The 18,691-nt window shown below is 36.5% G+C and overlaps 1 protein-coding gene across 7 annotated transcripts in view; it reads left to right on the top strand.

The window, feature by feature from the left end:
- QKI (QKI, KH domain containing RNA binding) overlaps positions 1-18,691 on the top strand; it is a 138,582-nt gene that overhangs the window by 35,877 nt on the left and 84,014 nt on the right. For all 7 annotated transcript variants that reach the window (XR_014248126.1, XM_082404635.1, XM_082404637.1 and 4 more), the window contains exon 3: positions 13,180-13,296. Coding sequence is in view for 6 of the 7 variants with exons in the window: in XM_082404635.1 (XP_082260761.1) it covers positions 13,180-13,296 (117 nt within the window). In the remaining variant the exon portion in view is untranslated. The remainder of the gene's footprint in view (positions 1-13,179; positions 13,297-18,691) is intronic.

The raw sequence follows: 18,691 nt of genomic DNA, 5'->3' as shown, positions 1-18,691 counted from the left end.
GGGAAAATTAGGACTAGCTCAGAGGTTTCGATTGATTGGAGTAACAGAATCACCAGTTCTTGAGCTATGAAAGACTGAGGGAAGAGCAGGTTTGGGGACGGGGCTTAGGTTCTGATTTAGAGGTGTTGAGTTTGAAGTCAGACCTCCAGATGCGGGCACGTCAGATAGGCAGGCGGGTATATGAGTTGTGGGTAATTCTTGGCACCCAAAAGGGTCTATGTTATCGAAGCTTTTTAAAGGAGAAATTTAGTTATTCATAGGAGAGAAACAGGTATAAAGCCATTTTGGTCCTCCAGATCATTTTTGTAATACCTTGATTTTAAATTTCTGTTAAAAGAATTTGGCAAAATTGGGATCCGCATATAGTTTTTCTTTGAGGTTATCAATACATACCAAATGAATAGTAACTGTTTTGTAGTCTGTACTAGGAACTGTATCTCATCTTAAAAAAAAATTAAATAATGTTAAACAAAATAAAACAAGGGCGTGTGTTGTGTGTCAGATTTTGGTAGTCTGGAAAATATTTTATTTCAGAATTATGAATTAGATATTGGCCACGATGAAACAAATATGCATTCTTCTTACTCCTGTTTTTCTTAATATGTCTTAGAGATCATTATGTATGCTTCTCTCTCACCTCCCCCTTTTGTATGTAGGCTCGATTTTGTGAGTGAATTCATCCTGTTTGACTCAAAAATGCTTTATTAAAGCTTCAAAGGGGCAGTGTAGCACAGTGGTCAAAAGTAGGGACTCAGACTCCTGGCTGGCTCTGCTGCTTGTATTGTGACTTTGGGCAAGTCCGGTCCTTAGTTTCCTCATGTCTGTAATGGAGATAGTCTCTCACAGGCTTATGAGGGGTTATAAGTGAGTTAATACATGTAAAGCACTTGGAAAATGCCATTATGCTGTGTAAATGTTACCAGAATGTAAGCTCCATGACGGTGGGGATCTTTCCCTTTTTTGTATTCTCACTGCCTAGGATAACGTCTAGTAAATGGTAGATGTATAATAAATATTTGTTGTGTGTATCTGTATGAAAGCCTCACTCTTTCAAATATTGCTGAAATTTTAAAAAAATATGTTGCCTTTTGAGTTTGCACATAGCAACTTATTTATAAAAGTAAGTGTTAATTTGGAGGTATTGTTTTGGAGTTGGCTGTGTATAGCTCTGGGACTGATAAGAAAAGAAAGTCTTAGATCACAGGTTTGAGAAATTAGATAGTGCCGTATAGTGTCCTTCGCAATGTTTTTGAATCAGTGGCTTAATGGTATGGGAATGAGAAGGTAATATGAGTAGCTTGTTGAAGATGTATTAAAAATTTTACACATTTATTAATATTTATACTTAGTAATAAAGCAGACTTTTATTGCATCTCTACTGTGTACTAAGCACGTCCTGGAGGTGGGGATATTAATTTAGTAGAGAAAACTCTTTGACATAGTTGAGGTACAGTGGGTTTTTGAGCCATTCAGGCCTAGGTTTTGAATCCTGGGTTAGTGCCTTCCTGGCTGTATTTGTCAACAGTCGCCACAGCAGTGCTCCATGTAAGCTATCCTAAAACTCAGTGGCATAAAATAACAAGCATTGATTTCTGTGCTCTTTATTTAGTCTACACTGTATGTTGGCTGCAGTTCTGCTGATTGGGCTTAGCCGAGGTTGGACTAGGCCGGCTCTGGGTGGGTTTAGATTACATTTATGTTCCTGCTGGGCTCAGCCCAAAGGGGCAGCAGCTACTTGGAGCAAGCTCTTTTCATGGCAGGTCACTGGAGTGTCAGAGCCAAGCCAAGCCAAATTGCTTAAACACGTGTAAGACCTCTACCCTTCTTCCATCCCCTAACATTCCATTAGCTCAGTGATTGTCAACTGGATGATTTTGCCCATCTGGGGCATTTGGCAATTTCTAGAGCTATTTTTGGTTGTCACAACTTGGCGGGAGTACTAGTGGCCTCTAGTGGGTAGATGCCAGGGCTGCTTCTAAACATCCTACAATGCACGGGACAGCCCCGGCAACCAGGAATTACCCTGCTCCAAATGTCAGTAGTGCTGAGGTTGATAAACTGCATTATCAAGTCACTCTGTCTCCATGAGAAGGGGACTAGAATAAATATTAGCAAAAAATAATTGAGACTATCACATTGGCTTTGAGCACATGTAGACTTTAGAATCTGTTTCCTTGCCTATAAGATCATAAGGTCTACCTCATAGAATTATTTAGAGGAATGAAGATAACAAATATATGGTATCTGGATAGAGCACTCAGTACGGTTCTTATGATCATGACTAAGGAAAAAATTCCTATCCTTGAAGGAGCCCACAGTGTTATATGAAAGAGAAAAGCTATTGCATTATCATTTAAGACTATTTAAGTTTATCATATATTCAGAAAATGACCGACATGGATGAAGACTAAAGTTAATGCACAGGCCATCAAAGTGTTGATTTGGCCAGTTATTAAGGGCTTGTTTGAATCCATGAAGATCTTATAAACAGTATATGAATGGAGTTAACTCTGATTGATACAAGTAAAAGATGTTATGTTTTAATGAGTCAATAATAATTCTGTCATTAAATTTGCCTGGTTATTGTTTTTGGGTTCTGAGAAATTGTTTTATAGGATCTGCCAGAGTGGTAGAATAAGTTTCAAATATTGGCAGGGTCTAGCTGTTAGGGATATTAGTTAGCCTGTATATACATGAACAGATTAGATTGCGAAGCCGTTAGCTTGGGATATGTTATGATTAAATTGTAGTGAGACTTTCCCCAGAAATGTTATATGAAGATAACTTTGATTTTCTGATGTTTTTAAAATGGGTTTTAATTTTGAATGATTATAGCGTTAAAAGGTTTGTCTTGGGTCTAGGCTATTCGTGGTGACACATATTGTCAAAGGGTTGTACGATGGGTAAATGCCCTTTCAAATATTTTTTCCAGCTTGTAGGATTTCAGCACGGCAACTATAAATAATAATGTAGATTTATAATGTTTTTCACAGTACACACTATAGCTCACAATAATAGTCTATGTCAGTGGTGGAGCATGAGTTTTAAAGTCACCTTTCAATTTATTTCTCTTGGGCTTGCAGATAAAATTTGGCTAGTCATAGCTTCAGAGTTAGTATGGAGTTATTCGTAAGTTTCACTTTCTCAAGATTGTCATCTGCAAATTGCCTGTTGAGCTGGCATTTGTTTTGGAGGAGTTATGAAAAGAGAAAAGGGGTCATTGCAGTTGGTTACCTTTACTTAAGCCTTTGTTCCTTTGACTCTTGTGGCTTTCTTATTGTGTTGAAAGACTCGATATAAACTACTTTCATCTTTGTTCTTCTGAGAAACAAATGGATGTTAAGTCAAAATTTAATGATCTACTAAGTCTCTCTTTTCAATACCAAGGTTAAGCCTTGATTTTTGGCAGGATATGATCTTAATTATAAGTGAAAATATTTTAAAACATCTGCACATCTCTTTTCTTTGATAGTTTATACAGGAAACTCTTAAAGATAGATTGTTGATTTGAAGAAGGTTAGATACATATTTTTATTGAATGGCGTTATGAAGTATTTCAGAATACATATTAACCTATTGGAGTTTTTAACTTAGCAGTACAATTTGATAATATAGAGCATGTCTAAGTTTTAGGTAGAGAAACTGTTATTGTTGACTTGAAACTTTAAACAGATCAATTTAGTGAAGGTCAATTTCATGACATTTGGTTTTGAAGTTTCATTTTTATTTCATTCTGCAAGGATATATTGAGGGCCTACTGTGTACCAAATATTTAATAGGCTCTTTGTGGTCTGAGATATACTAAATTTCTTAGGATGTTAATAGAAATTATTCCAAAAAGGATTTCAAGACAGTCTGAAAACAAATTTTGTTTAGCTCAGGTTTTTTCAAAATTTAACAGTTTTTAAAATAAGCCTTCTCAGAGTCTTAAAATGTGAATGCTTTCTTTTGTAAGTAATATATTTTGATATTAAAAAGGACTAGTGTCTAGAAGAACAAGTTAAAAGATGGAGTTTGTTTTTAGGGAAGAATTATTGCTTGTAAGCAAATGTTTTCCAGGCTCAGTTGAGATAGAAAGTTTTGTCTGTGATTTATCTTATCCAAAAAGAGTTTGTTAGGATCTGCTCTGTTAAAATTATTGTTACAAAGGACTTATGGAATTAGATGGAAACCTAATTACAGGCATCAACCTCCATATCTCTAAGATTCTCACTGAAATAATCAAAGGAATAGAATACAAAGATTGGAGAGAAACCTGCCTCTCAGGGCTATTGTGTGTTTCTGTTAGATATTAAAGGAAAGCTCAAGGTGCTGATCTTCTCGTGGCCCATTTTGGGAGAGCAGTGTCTCCTGGAAGTGAGTGAAGCAGTCAGTAACAGAATCTTCCTAATCCTAACCCTCTCCCCTCCAAAGTTGGCAAATGAAATGGGGTGTGGAGTAGTCCAAGGTTATACCACTTGAGCTTGGCCACCCATTTTTGTGCCTGCTTATCATAGGTGACCTAAATTTATTTTGTGAGTAAATGAACTCATCATATATGCCTTCTTTTGGTTTCAATTTGAGCAGAAAACTACTATAGTTTTTGATAGAGCCTGCCTTAACTTCACCCCATGGACATTGAAATGGAACTTTTCATTGACTAGCCTTGGAACTAAATTTAACTATTTCATTGGGAAAGCATATTATATGTGTTAATAAACCCAGCCCTTTAGAACAAAATAGTTCATAATAAATTAGGGACTTCCTGAAATCTAATTTTTGACTTCAATAGAACACTGCTTTTCCTAAGTTCAAAAACAGTATCAGTAAGTAGCCTACCTAGCATGAACTTGGCCATCTCCATGTTTCATATTGGTATGACAATTTTTTCTTTATTACTTAGTAAGGAATTGATTGAGTTTTAAAAAATGTATCTATGTTGTATTGTTTGGGGTTATAGAACAATGATTGATTACTTTCTTGCCTTTTTATTTGTAAGATTGTATAAAAGCAGTATAAATTTGCAGTTTTAAGGACAGACTAAAAAAAAAGAAAAACAAAATTTGAGAAGTAATTAGAAACATGAAGGCCAAAGAGGAGATCTGAGTATAAACCAGTAAAATTTTGGTATCATTCAGTAGCAAGAGCCTGAACGAAGGCAATGGCAGTTGAAATGAACACAAGGGGACAGATTAAACAATGAAAATCTTAAGATTTCTTAGTCTGTTACATGTGGAAGATAATATCGTAGAGGAACCAAGAGTAAGAGATGATAAAAGTACTATATTAATAGAATATAATAATTAAAAATCACTGTAAACTGAGTTGTACTTAACAATTTAGGAACATTGAAGCAGGGTAATATAAAAGAAGTTACCAGTAAGTCAAATGGAACTAGAATCTGTGCCAAAAAAGAGCAGGTCTCTTTAAGAGCTGAATTAGTACTTTTGGAACAGTGTATGAGGCTGCTATTTATGCAGCAAAACTTGAGAAAACAATTTCAAAGAGCCTTAGACTGTATTCATAATCTGTGGTCAGAATTACTAAGTATTTGATCTCCTAGACTCATCTTCAGGGTCTGAGGTAGCACTTGTAAGCTCAGTCTTGACTCATATAATTATACTCTTCTCTCTTGCTCTCGCTCTCGCTGTCTCTTTTTTGAAGTTATACGTATTTGTAGTTGAATTATGTGGATGAACTAATAATCACATAAGGGCTTTCATTCATGTAAAAGGTTCGATTAAGGTAAAAATGATATGTATGTTGATTATTTTTTTTAAAGTATTTTATTTTATTTTATTTTATTTATTTTTGGCTGTGTTGGGTCTTCGTTTCTGTGCGAGGGCTTTCTCTAGTAGTGGCAAGCGGGGGCAACTCTTCATCGCGGTGCGCAGGCCTCTCACTGTCGCGGCCTCTCCCGTTGCGGAGCACAGGCTCCAGACGCACAGGCTCAGTAGGTGTGGCTCACGGGCCCAGTTGCTCCGCGGCATGTGGGATCTTCCCGGTCCAGGGCTCGAACCCGTGTCCCCTGCATTGGCAGGCAGACTCTCAACCACTGCGCCACCAGGGAAGCCCTGTATGTTGATTATTAAAGCAGTGATCCTAATCAGTAAAAGACAGATGACAATATTGAAAAGGCAAGGCGTGGTTATGTAAAAGAGTATGGTAATGATATGCTTTGTGATGTAGGTGGAACTCATTCTGAAAGTAAATTTGAATCTGAAGAGGGTTTTTATAAACTTTGTACTAAACATTTTTTGAATGATTAACAAGAATGAGAAAACTCAACATGAGTATCTGGTATGATCAGGGTGTATATGTTTAAGGTCTTTAGAAGAGAGGCATTATGCCCTACTGTGTCCGAACTCTGTAGTCAATCTAGGTGTTCTAGGATTTGGACTACTTTTGTAACCTCTCATGTATTAAATGTAGATGATAATGGTAACTGTCTTCTAGTGTTGTTGTGAGGATTAAGTGACTTACTGCATGTAAAGTGCCAAGCATCGAAGTTGGCTTTTACTGGAACACTCATAGTAGAACATATTTCAGCGTACTCAGCACCTAAGAAGTGTTGAGTGACATAATCCTAGCACTCATGATACTACCGTATTGAAATGGAAAGTGGAAATAATAGTTGTTTTGTTTCTGTGACATCATTGACTCTGTCATTTGGAATTTATCCTTAGATCAGTCAGGCTTACCATTTAAGAAGTTTCTGAAATGTGTAAGAGTTCCTGTGCTGCCTATAACTTACTTAGTGATTTTACTGAGAGTGAAAAATCACTATGTGATTTCTGTGAACCCTTTTAAATTGTATTATCCAACAATCTGAACAAATACTAGTTTCTTCTGAGTGCTGTATGTTGTGTGAGGCACTGTGGGTTAAAACATACACACACACACCCACACACACACACACACGCACGCGCGCACACACACACACACACACGCACGCGCGCGCACACACACACACACACACACACACACACACACACACACGCACCCCGTTGCTGGTTTCTGACTTCAGGGGATGCCCTGCGAAAGACATGCAGATCATTGCATACTGTGTGACAGAAGGGCTGTAAGAGGTGGGTACAAAGTGTTCTGAGATCCTCACTTAGGAGGAGAAAACATCTGTCTCTAGGAGTCAAAGAACACACAAGGAAATCACAGAAGGAACACTTGAGCTCAGTACTATGTGATGAGGATTTGACATGTTTGGTGGGAAGGAAGGAGGAAGAAAGGTGTTAACAGGGAACAAAAATTGAAAGTACCTGGCTGTTTTAGAGAACAACATGGGTCTGAACAGAGGATAATAGCAAAAATAAAGGTTCAAAAAGTAGTTAGGGATCTTTTAAAGGGCCTTGTGTATGAGTTTCGACCTTACACGGTGAAAAATATTGTCATCTATTAGGGTCGTAAAACCCTTGTTGGCTTTCATTGCCTTTATATTTTTATTTTAATTGGTTAAGTAATGTTTTGTTTTTCTAAGTACTTGTTATTTAGCTTCCACAATGATAATCATCATCTTATTCACCTGAGTTTGTTTTGTATGTTTCAGCCTCTTTCCCAATTATACCTATACTCAAAGAATAAAGATTTGACATAATTTAGGATATCCAAATTCATATGCTATAAATTTCATATTTTGGTATTATTGGTTACCGTTTTTCACTTTTACATCTGTTGGTGTAAATGCTTCTTCTTACATAGCCCTGTGCCACCAACAGAAGATGTGTAGAAAGGCCTAATATATGAAATGTTTTGCAAAATGGTTCCTATAGTAATTATTATATAGCTTAAGAAGACATATTTGGCTGCTCATCTAGAATTCATATGAACATAGAGAAGGGATAAGACATCTGTCTCCCAAAAAAGTACGAGGCATTTTGATATAGTCATTGTTTTTTTGTTTTTTAAACAGAAGACTTTCCTTGATTTTCTTTCCCCCCCCCCACCCCCGAACTCTTGTATCCATGGCCAAACTGATTTCAGTTGATGAATGAATATAGTTCTGACATGAATATTGGTTGGTATTTTCATTTACATTAATGAGTAGATCAAAGTGAAAATCACGAAGACATAAGCTGAAACTTTATTTGTTCATAAATGACAAGAGCAGTTTATTTGCTTAATTGGATAATGGTTTCAGATATTGGAAGAACATTGTGCTATTCACAATGAGTGACTTTAGATGCAGCAAACTTTTAAATTTCGTCTGCATTGTTAACATATTCTCCTTTGCTGTCATAAGTTGAGTCAATAAAACAGTAAATCAAGTCAAACAAAATATTCTGGTACTTTTAATTAAAAACAGTTGTATTGCTAAGTAGTCACGACTTCTCTCATCTTACACATTTGCATAAGATGGCTTACTAGTGTTCACTACCACTTGAGGTGGTCCATTTTTGGTCATCTGCTAAGCAGAAGACTTCATCAATAAATATACATTTGTGTGTGTGTGTGTGTGTTTGATACCTACTAAATTGCTTATGTGATCTGATGTAAGGTTTGTAAGATATATAACTAAAATCACCTTAGAGATACTAGACAAAATACTTAAAAACAGATTATCAATTTATTGTATGAAAAGCAATCCAAAGAAATACATCTTCTTTTTAAAATTGTTTTTCCAAAATTTTAAGCAGAAATTACTGTTAAACACTTCTTAGAAGTGTTTCACTGAAATGCTTTTGGAAATCCATTTTTTATTAGTTCTCTCTTTTGATAGTGTGCCACAGAAACAGAAGGTTTTATCTTTTTTTTTTTTTTTAAATTAATAGCTACTCTATTTATTTATTTATTTATTTTTAGCTGTGTTGGGTCTTCGTTTCGTGCGAGGGCTTTCTCTAGTTGCGGCAAGCGGGGGCCACTCTTCATCGCGGTGCGCGGGCCTCTCACTATCGCGCGGCCCCTCCCATTGCGGGGCACAGGCTCCAGACGCGCAGGCTCAGTAGTTGCGGCTCACGGGCCCAGTTGCTCCGCGGCATGTGGGATCTTCCCAGACCAGGGCTCGAACCGTGTCCCCTGCATTGGCAGGCAGATTCTCAACCACTGCGCCACCAGGGAAGCCCGGTTTTATCTTTAATTGTACATTTTTTAAAAGGTTAATGGAAAGATTTGCTATAATACTTTATATTTTGTCATTGGGAGAACTCTGTCATGTCTATTTAAAATTAAGTCAGCAGCAACAAATAGCATTAGACATGACTGTTGTTAACCTCTTCTTTAGAAATTAACATGCCACTTGGCAGAGATATAATTGGTAAGCCACAGAGAAGATCTGTACTTAAACAGAGTTAATGAATGTCTCTCTTTTTTCTTCTTTCTTTCCCTTCTTTTGGCCTTTAAAGTTGTAGTTAGCTTAGGCTGTTTGAAATGATTTTCTTTGAATGTGTTGTGACATTGGTTTAATCGAATGAAGCTGCAAAACTAGCAAGATAAATCAACACAGAATGAATTTTAATGCAAGGCAAATGATGTTAACTTGGAAATTGGTTGCAGTAGCCAAAGCAGCTGCTATGATTATTTTTTCATTCTCTACTTACACCATTTTGAGAAGGATGACCTTGATGGTTTCAGCTGTATTAGAATCCCAGTGGTATGCACTTCAACACATTTGAGCTGTTTTTTGCTGGTTGTGGTACAGTATAGATTGGTTCATTTATAAGGTTAGGAAAATTTTGTTACAGATTTAATATGTTGGTTTTGACTGGCTTTAAAACATTTTTTATTTAGTAAATAATAATTGGGAGGATTACTTAGCTATGGTAGAAGTCTTTTTCTATGTAATCTTAATGCTGTGGTTTCAGCAAAAGAGATTTAATACGTGAAAAGAATAGAATGTGCCAAAGAGGGTCTTTGTTTTTTTTTCTTTTTTTAAAATAAATTTATTTTATTTATTTTTATTTTTGGCTGTGTTGGGCCCTCGTTGTTGTGCGCAGGATTTCTCTAGTTGTGGCGAGCGGGGTCTACTCTTCGTTATGGTGCATCGGCTTCTCGTTGCGGTGGCTTCTCTTGTTGCGGAGCACGGGCTCTAGGCGTGCGGGCTTCAGTAGTTGTGGCACATGGGCTCAGTAGTTGTGGCTCGCGGGCTCTAGAGCACAGGCTCAGTAGTTGTGGCACATGGGCTTAGTTGTTCCGCGGCATGTGGGATCTTCCCGGACCAGGGCTCAAAGGCATGTCCCCTGCATTGGTAGGTGGATTCTTAACCACTGCGCCACCAGGGGAGCCCCACAGAGGGTCTTCTAAGTGTTTGTATGTCATGAAGTGGAGGCCAACCACTTTGACAGAGGACACAAATAAAAAACAATTACATATTCGTTACTTGAAGTGCTAAAGTACCTCCATTCGTAATGCATTTTTTCCAGACATTCTTTGCCATGTTTGAGCTATATAATGTATATCGACTATATGAGTTACTTTGGAAAAAGATCTGTATAGAGCATAACTATTATTGAGGAAGAGCTGGCAAAGACTACTTATTTTAAGAAGCAGTCAAGGTAGCAAATAGAGTGAAGGCATTTTCACAGATTTCTTGAGAGCAAGGAGAATTTCTCCTCTTCCTCTTCCTCCCCTTTCTCCTTTTAAAAAAAATTCCTAGCATCTATTTCACTCTTTGCCACATAGGAAGCCTTGAACACATGTTTCATTAAGTTGAATTTGAAAATGAAAGGTTGTTTCCTATTCTTCTGAAAAATACTCAAACTAAACAAAATTACACATAATAAGCATAATGCTTATAAAGTCTGGGTCTAATAATTCTAATATCTAGAGTCCTGGTGGATTTGTTTCTTTTGTCTTATCGTTTATTCAGATTTTTGTCATTTTATGTTCTTGTGTGTTTGGTTATTTTCTAGTGTGTGCCAGATAATGTATTTACTAAATAGCTTACAAAAATAATATAAGGCCTAAGATTATGTTATCTTCCTCCAGAGAGAATATATGCCAGCTTCTGACAGGTACCTACTGTTAACTAGCAACCCAAGATCACCTTGATACAATTTTGCTTATTGAGGTTGAGACAGTTTTGATGTTGATATGCAGAGTCTGTAAGGGCCTAGGAAATTAGGGTTCACTTTTACCCCCAGAATGCACACCTATCAGATCCCTACCCAAAGCAAAGACTGGGTGTGGGGAGGAGCTCACATAGGTAGGTTACACACTCCAACCCATGTCCCTTGAAGTTCAGGCTCTCAGCTGTCCTCTCCAGATTCAGCAAACATACCTAGAGGAAAAGGAGTTCCCCAAAGCCAGGCTTACATCCTCTTGATTCTCTGTCCTCCCTATGATCCTGAATTAGCAATTCTTCAGTCTTGCTGGGTCTCTGATGCATTCAAGCAGATGTTTTTTCCTTCTGTGTCCTATTTTACTGGAATTGCTCAGCTGGTCTGAATTACCCTTAGTACTTAACAGAGAATTCCATGAAATTTTTTAAGAGGTTGCCTTTAAATCCAAGTAGATCTAGAATTGACTAACTTCAGGCAGTACAGGGTAAAAATATATTAGAACGAGGGTCTGAGAAAGAGAAAAAACACACATATTACAGAAAATCTATCAACAGGCCTGGCTCTATGTTCATTTAGAGCAGACTCTTCCTACTTTTCTGCAACTTGCCAACCCCACCTTTATATATAGTTACAGATTCTATAAAACTTCATTCCCTCTCCTCAACTTGGGATGGAAAAACTTATATCGTAATCCCCGGAGGGAAGAGGGCTCTCTTCCATTCTTATACGTGTAGTACCTGTCTTTCACTTGGGAATCACTTTTGTAAGATGCGGCAGTGCTGGTGAGCAGCTAAGGCAAAGTGAGAAGGCATTGGAGGGCTTCCCTGGTGGCGCAGTGGTTGGGAATCTGCCTGCCAGTGCAGGGGACATGGGTTCGAGCCCTGGTCTGGGAAGATCCCACATGCCGCGGAGCAACTAAGCCCGTGAGCCACAACTACTGAGCCTGCGCGTCTGGAGCCTGTGCTCCGCAACAGGAGAGGCCACGATAGTGAGAGGCCCACGCACTGCGATGAAGAGTGGCCCCCGCTCGCCGCAACTAGAGAAAGCCCTCACACAGAAACGAAGACCCAACACAGCCAAAAATAAATAAATAAATAAATAAATAAATTTATTAAAAAAAAAAAAAAAAAAAGAAGGCATTGGAGTATAGAAGATTGAAGAACTGCCCTGGCTTCTTAAGCCTTGAATTCTGGCATATTAGTGTTATTAACGATACACTAACAGTAGGATTAAAATGCAAGAAAAAAGTAGGAAGCATGAGAATCAGTAACTTAATTGATTGAATAAGTTAATAGAAACCACCCATCGGTCTTTGTGGAACTGATAGTATAAACATTCATTTTTTTTGTCTTTTATGCAGATGACATGTGAATGAGGAAAATTTACTTTTCAGTATTCAGAGTCAATCTGTTCTTCCCATTGGACTTTTAAAAAAATTAACTTCTGTGAATGAATACTTGACGTTTCTGTGGAGGGATGATAATTACTTATTTATATAATTATTTTTGTCACTGTCCTATTCGTGATAAGAGTTAAGGTTCTTTGTCAAAGTAGTAGTATAAGGTAAAGGTAGAAATGGAAAATAGAAAGGAAAATAAGGATGCAGAGATAAAATTGTGCAAAGAGTGTGGTGAAAAAATGTAGACTCTCATGACTTAAATATTTAGTACAGGGTGGAATCCAAATTTGGCCATCAGTGTTCTGGCAGCCAACCCCAGAATACAATTCTCTCTGAACAGTTGCTTTGGGGAAAGTATAACTTAGATAAATAAGACAGGAGTTCTCCCCCAAGGATTTCTGTAGAAAAGGCAACCATTATTTAACATAATGAACAGTTCCCTGAACCCTGTCATAAAGGATTTTGTAGAAGGGATTTGCATTCTTGGGTGGCACCTAAGATTTTGTCTAACTCTTTAATATACTCTGGTTTAGATTACATGTTGATGGGCAATTGAGTATAGTACCTGTTTTAGTTAGATACTGTTGTTCCTAATCCATAATTTGTATTAATACATACGAAAATTTCAGGCTAAACATGAGCTTCTGTAATTTCACCCCCAAACTTGTCAAGAAATTCATAAGATTTTATTTCAACTTAATATTTTTAAAAAATCTAACTGAAGAAAGTAAATTTATACTTTAAAATAACTTTAAGTGAATAATGTACGGTGATTTTTTTTTTCCCCCCCAGTTTAATTTCGTTGGGAGAATCCTTGGACCTAGAGGACTTACTGCTAAACAGCTTGAAGCAGAAACAGGATGTAAGATAATGGTCCGAGGCAAAGGCTCAATGAGGGATAAAAAGAAGGTAAGTCCTTGAAAATGGGGCGGGTCTTTATGTGAATAATTTACTTATACTTTCGAATTTTAGTAACAGAATATCTAGACCCTAAAGCACTATACTTTATTTCATGTCAGAAACTTTTGAACTTTTTAAAGGTGTTGTCATGATTTTCCCTTTTTGATTATCATTTTTCATTTAGCCAGCTAATATCAGTCAGTCTATGATATTAACTTTGGTTTTTACACTTGAGAAACACCATGGAAATTAGTAAATTCCATTAGCAAATGGAAATTAGTCAGACTATAATGTTGTATATATAAAAGATGTAACTAAAACTTTGAAAAATCTAAAATGTTTCTTTTGATGAGATTTAAATGAGAAGGATCAAATGTGAATAACTTTGGATGTATGTCATCTCATCAGGAGAGTTAGTAAACATAGGAATAAAAGGCTTATAACTAGCCATATGAGAGTCATTTTGGTTTTTACCAACATTTTGTGTTGATTTTAAGTTTTCTAGATAATTTAAAGTGTATTGTTCCTGCTTTCTGCTTTTTTCTTTTGCCACTCTTGTTTTTCTAGTATAATAAACACCTAACTACCTACTTTAAACATTGTTTTTAGGAAGGTTTTTTTTGCCTTGTTTCCTTTTATCCAGTGATACTGTGAGGCAGAATACTTTTGAAATTTTCTGTCTGTGTAAAAAATGTTTGACTGATTTTAAAAAATAACCTAGATTTTGATTGCCAAAGATTAGATTTATTGTTAGGAAGGGTTTGTTGTTTGTTTGTTTATTTTTTAAATACATTGCCTTGAAAGGGATATCAAATGATAGACCCGTTATGTTATGTTATGTTATTGTTATGTTAGAGCATGTGCATTGAATCACTTTGTGGAGCTTATGGAATGAACACCAGACCTATAAGGTATTGACTTCATTCTGATACGCATCTTTTTGAGCTTCTCACTTCATTTCATTTAAGCTCTCCCATAAGCTGACTGGATCTCAATCATTTTCTCTCCTTACAGACAAATAATGACTTAGTAGTTAAGTTGGAGGGAGAGGCCGTCAATGATATTGATTATCTTTAGATCTTATTATAAGCTGTTCTTGTCAGCTGAGTATAAAGATACTTTGAGGCAAGCGTGTGAGTTCTCCCTAAGCATATTTAGCTGTTGTATTTAAAACAATTTTTTTATTAGAATCTTAAAAAAATTTAAGCATATTGTGAATCAGCTGAGTGGCAATCTCGCATCGCCATGCAGTTTTGGTTCCCCTGTTTGCACTTATGGTTGCGTTGCATTAAGTAATGCTAATTTAATAGCCTAGGGACAATGAGATGAACTCTCAACAACTGAAGGACAAATAAATCTTCACCGAAAGATTAGTGTATCCATCAGTTAATCAAGTTATGAATATCAGTCAGTTAACAAAGCATGTTTTGTCCTCTCCTCAGCCTCTGTTAGTTCTGTAGTAATGGCTCTCCACTTACTCCACTCACACACTCACAGACACTGAGGATTAGAGCTTGGAACTGTAATGAGACATCGTGAGTTCTGTTTTCAGTCAAGTTGAACTTTGTAGCCTGAAGAACATTTTTCTGCTGTCATTTTGACAGAAGATTAGAGTGGTTAAGAGAGTAAGCTCTATAACCATCTTGCTTTTGTTTGAATCTTGGTTCTATCACTTAGCAGCTTTGTGATTTTAACAAATTACTCCATCTCTTTGTGCCATATAATATAGTGAGGGAGTAGTGTTGTCACTTCTCTCTTATGGTTGATGGTTCTCAACAACCATCGTTGTGAGGATTAAATCAGTTGTAAAGCACTTAGAATAGTGTTTTAACACATAGTAATCAATCAATTAATGTTAATGATTGTTCTTAATAAATTTTATATTAACATTATTAGTTAGTACATTTTATGTTTAAACTCATATTGTATCATAGGGGAGTACTACAGTTTTTTAAGCTTTGGAAATGACAGTACTTTTGTTGTTGCTTTGTGACCTTTGAATATCCCATATTCTGATGGCTTTTCTGTTTTGTTTCCCTGGTGGTTGGTGTGTCCATATTCTGTCTTGTCCACTTTGTTCTTAAGCACAGATAGAAGCAGTTTGCACATTTTATTTTATTTTTTTTAATATGTACTGTTGTCTAATGAAATAAAAAATGTTTACAGATTAATGCATGCAAACAGTAATAAATTAAGACACCAACAAAATTTTGACTGCAGATTATATTTTTAGTTTTATTAAAGTTCTACAGATGAACATACTTAGGGGATATCAAGTTAATTTGAATGGCTATCGTATGTTTGATATTATGGTGAAGAATTTATATGTAGATTTATAATGCCAAGAGTGTTTTCTGTAATCTTAATTTAAATCTGCCCATAATTGTCAACCAAGTCATTTTGGTTTATGCTGTAGTAACTCTACCCGTTGAGTTCTTAAAAATGCTAGTAAAAGTTAGATCAAAATGGAAGGTACTATCATTCATTGCTTGGCTGTTATTTTTACAAAGAACATGACAAATAGATGGAGGCAAAAAGAAATATAATAATAAGGCCGATTGAGGTATATTTCATGTGTTTAAAGGAAAACTTTAAACTTTTCTGCAGAGTTGTCAGTTTATGTAAAAGCTGAGAAAGCTAGAAAATAAACCTTAATTTACTGACTGTCCAAGGTATTATGATGGAATACTGTTTGCTGATTTGTATCCTTCACTGCTAGTCTGATAAACTGAGGGCATACCATGTCTATTTTATGGAGTACTTCCCTGGTGTTTGATGAGTACCTGGCACAGAGCAGGAACTGGAAAAAATTATCTGGGAAAGGAATGAATGTTTAGGTAATAAATGAAAGGCATAGATGCTCCCCTATCCCCACCCCATAAAAGATTTTATAAATAGAGATAATTATAAATCCCATGTGCTTTTAATTCTTTTGGGAAGATAGGCAGTGCTATATCATTCTAAGCTGTTGGTTTTAAGTAAGGGAGTGAATGTGGCACTTTAATTTTCATTCTCTTAGATTGGTATTACTTCAGCATTATTGATGGGCACAACAGTATTGTCATTGCATAAACATACCCAGGGGAATGGTACTGGGTAAACTCATGGAGCCTAAGAGCAAGTACTGCACTCAGACTTCCTAAGAGACTCAGGGGCCGTGCTTGTGTTCCTGCTCCCCACTCCCACCCAGAAATGGTGACCGCTGAAATGTCTGCAGTTGGTCAAAGCAGGGTTAGTCAAATGTTGTGTCTTCTGGAAATTTCCAATAAGACTCAGCAATTCTAGTTAGAGCTCTTTGCTTGAAATGAAGGGATGTACACTCAGGGAATCAGATGGCCTTCTAGGGCTGCAAATAGCAGTGGCCAGATGGTATTAACCACTTTCACGATCTGTGCAATGTCTTATTCAGACCGTTCAACAGTCTCAAAAGATAGTTTTTACTCTTCTAACAGGAATGGAGGCTTAAAGAGGTCAAATAACTTATCCAGTCCCTCATTTCTAACTAGTAACTACACTCAGTATAAACATATATCTTGCTGGACATTGAAATTCAGCTCTACAATTCATTCTCTTCAGAATATGGGCTTTGAATTTAAAATTAGATCAATCTGTAATAAAGTTTTAATTCAGTTTTTAACTTTGTTTCCCAAATATATTTGACCACAGTCTCTCCTTTCCAAGAGCTGTCCCTCTAACTTCTTGAGGAACTGCAGTGTTGTATGGACCATGATCTATGAAATGTTATTAGAGAGGCATATTGTGTAATTGCAAACATAGGTAGAATTTCATAACTTTTTTTACATGTCACTTTTCATATACGTTACAGATTTTTCTTAAATGTCTCTTATAGTCCTATTAATTTCTTATGGTGCATATATATTTTAACTAGTTAATATGTGATATTTTTAGAAAAGTTAAAAAATGTATATGGTCTGGGAAGAAGTATAGGCACCTGATTCTGTCACTCTGGAGACTACTCTTATTGACAATTTCGGTATGTTTTCTTGTAGATCGTTCTCTCTGCAGTTATATACACTTTTACATGTGTTATAGAAAGTGAATCTTTTACTGTTCATGATGCTTTATAATTGGCATTTTCTCCTGCAACCTTGTACCCTGTCCTATGTCAGTTTAATTGGCAAGTAACTGAGCTTTATAATGTCTAAGACTTTGTGCTGGGTGATAAGAAAGCACACTTAAAAGATGTTTCAAGGCAATATTGATAGTGTATGCAAAAATTAATTTGCTTGATTTGTGGGCGCAGCTTAGACTTTTATTTTTATGAAAGATGTTGTTGCTCTCTCAACACTTGGAAAATAATCAAATTAATACAGTTTTTTGTTTGACATACTAAAGTGGCTGTGATAGCCAGTGATATAACATCATGTACAGACATGGTCCGAAGAGCCTGCTTTATTGATCTTGTTGCGTACTAGGCTTTCTGACAACCTCGAGCGTAGGTATAGTTTATTTAAAAAAAGAAAAAACAACAACAACCAGAAAAACCACCTTTCATCGTGGCACATTTTGACCAGTGTTTATTCATCACCCAGTGTTAGCATTGTCCGTCTCCTTCCATGTGTGCCCACATTCCCCCTTACCCTTCCTCCCCCTCCGCCTACCAGATGATTTGGGGAGCAAATTCCAGACATAATTTCAGCTGTATACATTTTATTAGGTGTTTCTAAAACAGAAGGACTCTTTAATGCTATCATGTTTATGTTTTTTTTTAATCACCAAAACAATTTCTTTGTGTCGCTCTTTAGTCAGTGTTCACAGTTCCCTTCTTGTTTCATAAATGTGCTTTGAAAAAAAGTTTGCATGGTATCCAAGTGAGGGCCGTATATCAATACCTTGCTTAAGAGATTGATAGATCTCTTAAGCCATTCTCACCCTTGCCCCCATTTCTCCTTGTAACTTATTTGTAAAAGGACTGAGTTATTTGTACCGAAGATTTCCCGTGGCTTGTGCTGATTGCACTTCCATGGTGGTGATTAACACTTATCTCTGTCCCCTGTATTTTTGGTAAATTGGTGGTGAGAAAGATTTAATCAGATTTAGATCTCCTGCCCTCCCTTCCTCATTTCCTTTCTTCCTTTTGAAAGAAAATTTCACAAGCAGTGTTGTGGTTGTGGTACCTAAAATCTAGTTTCCTCCTGATTTCAGCAGTTACTGTTGATTGTTTTTTAGGCCCTTTATTACAGTAGGAACTGCAAAATAGTTATTATCCTGTTTCTTTGCTGTTATTAGCTAGGTTTACTTTTTATAGGAGAGGCTGGGTAAATGCTCAGTTCTTCACTTACTAGGTTTAAAATAGTGAGTTGGTTCCTAGGAATCCTCCAGAGGTAAAGAATGAGTTTTTTTGTTTCCATTTGAGTATCATTATGAATGCATTTAAACAGTT

Source organism: Balaenoptera borealis, assembly GCF_965194805.1.
Source record: "Balaenoptera borealis genome assembly, chromosome: 9".
Taxonomy (NCBI): domain Eukaryota; kingdom Metazoa; phylum Chordata; class Mammalia; order Artiodactyla; family Balaenopteridae; genus Balaenoptera; species Balaenoptera borealis.
The sequence above is the reverse complement of the archived record's forward strand: the minus strand, read 5'-3'. Positions and strand labels throughout refer to the sequence as shown.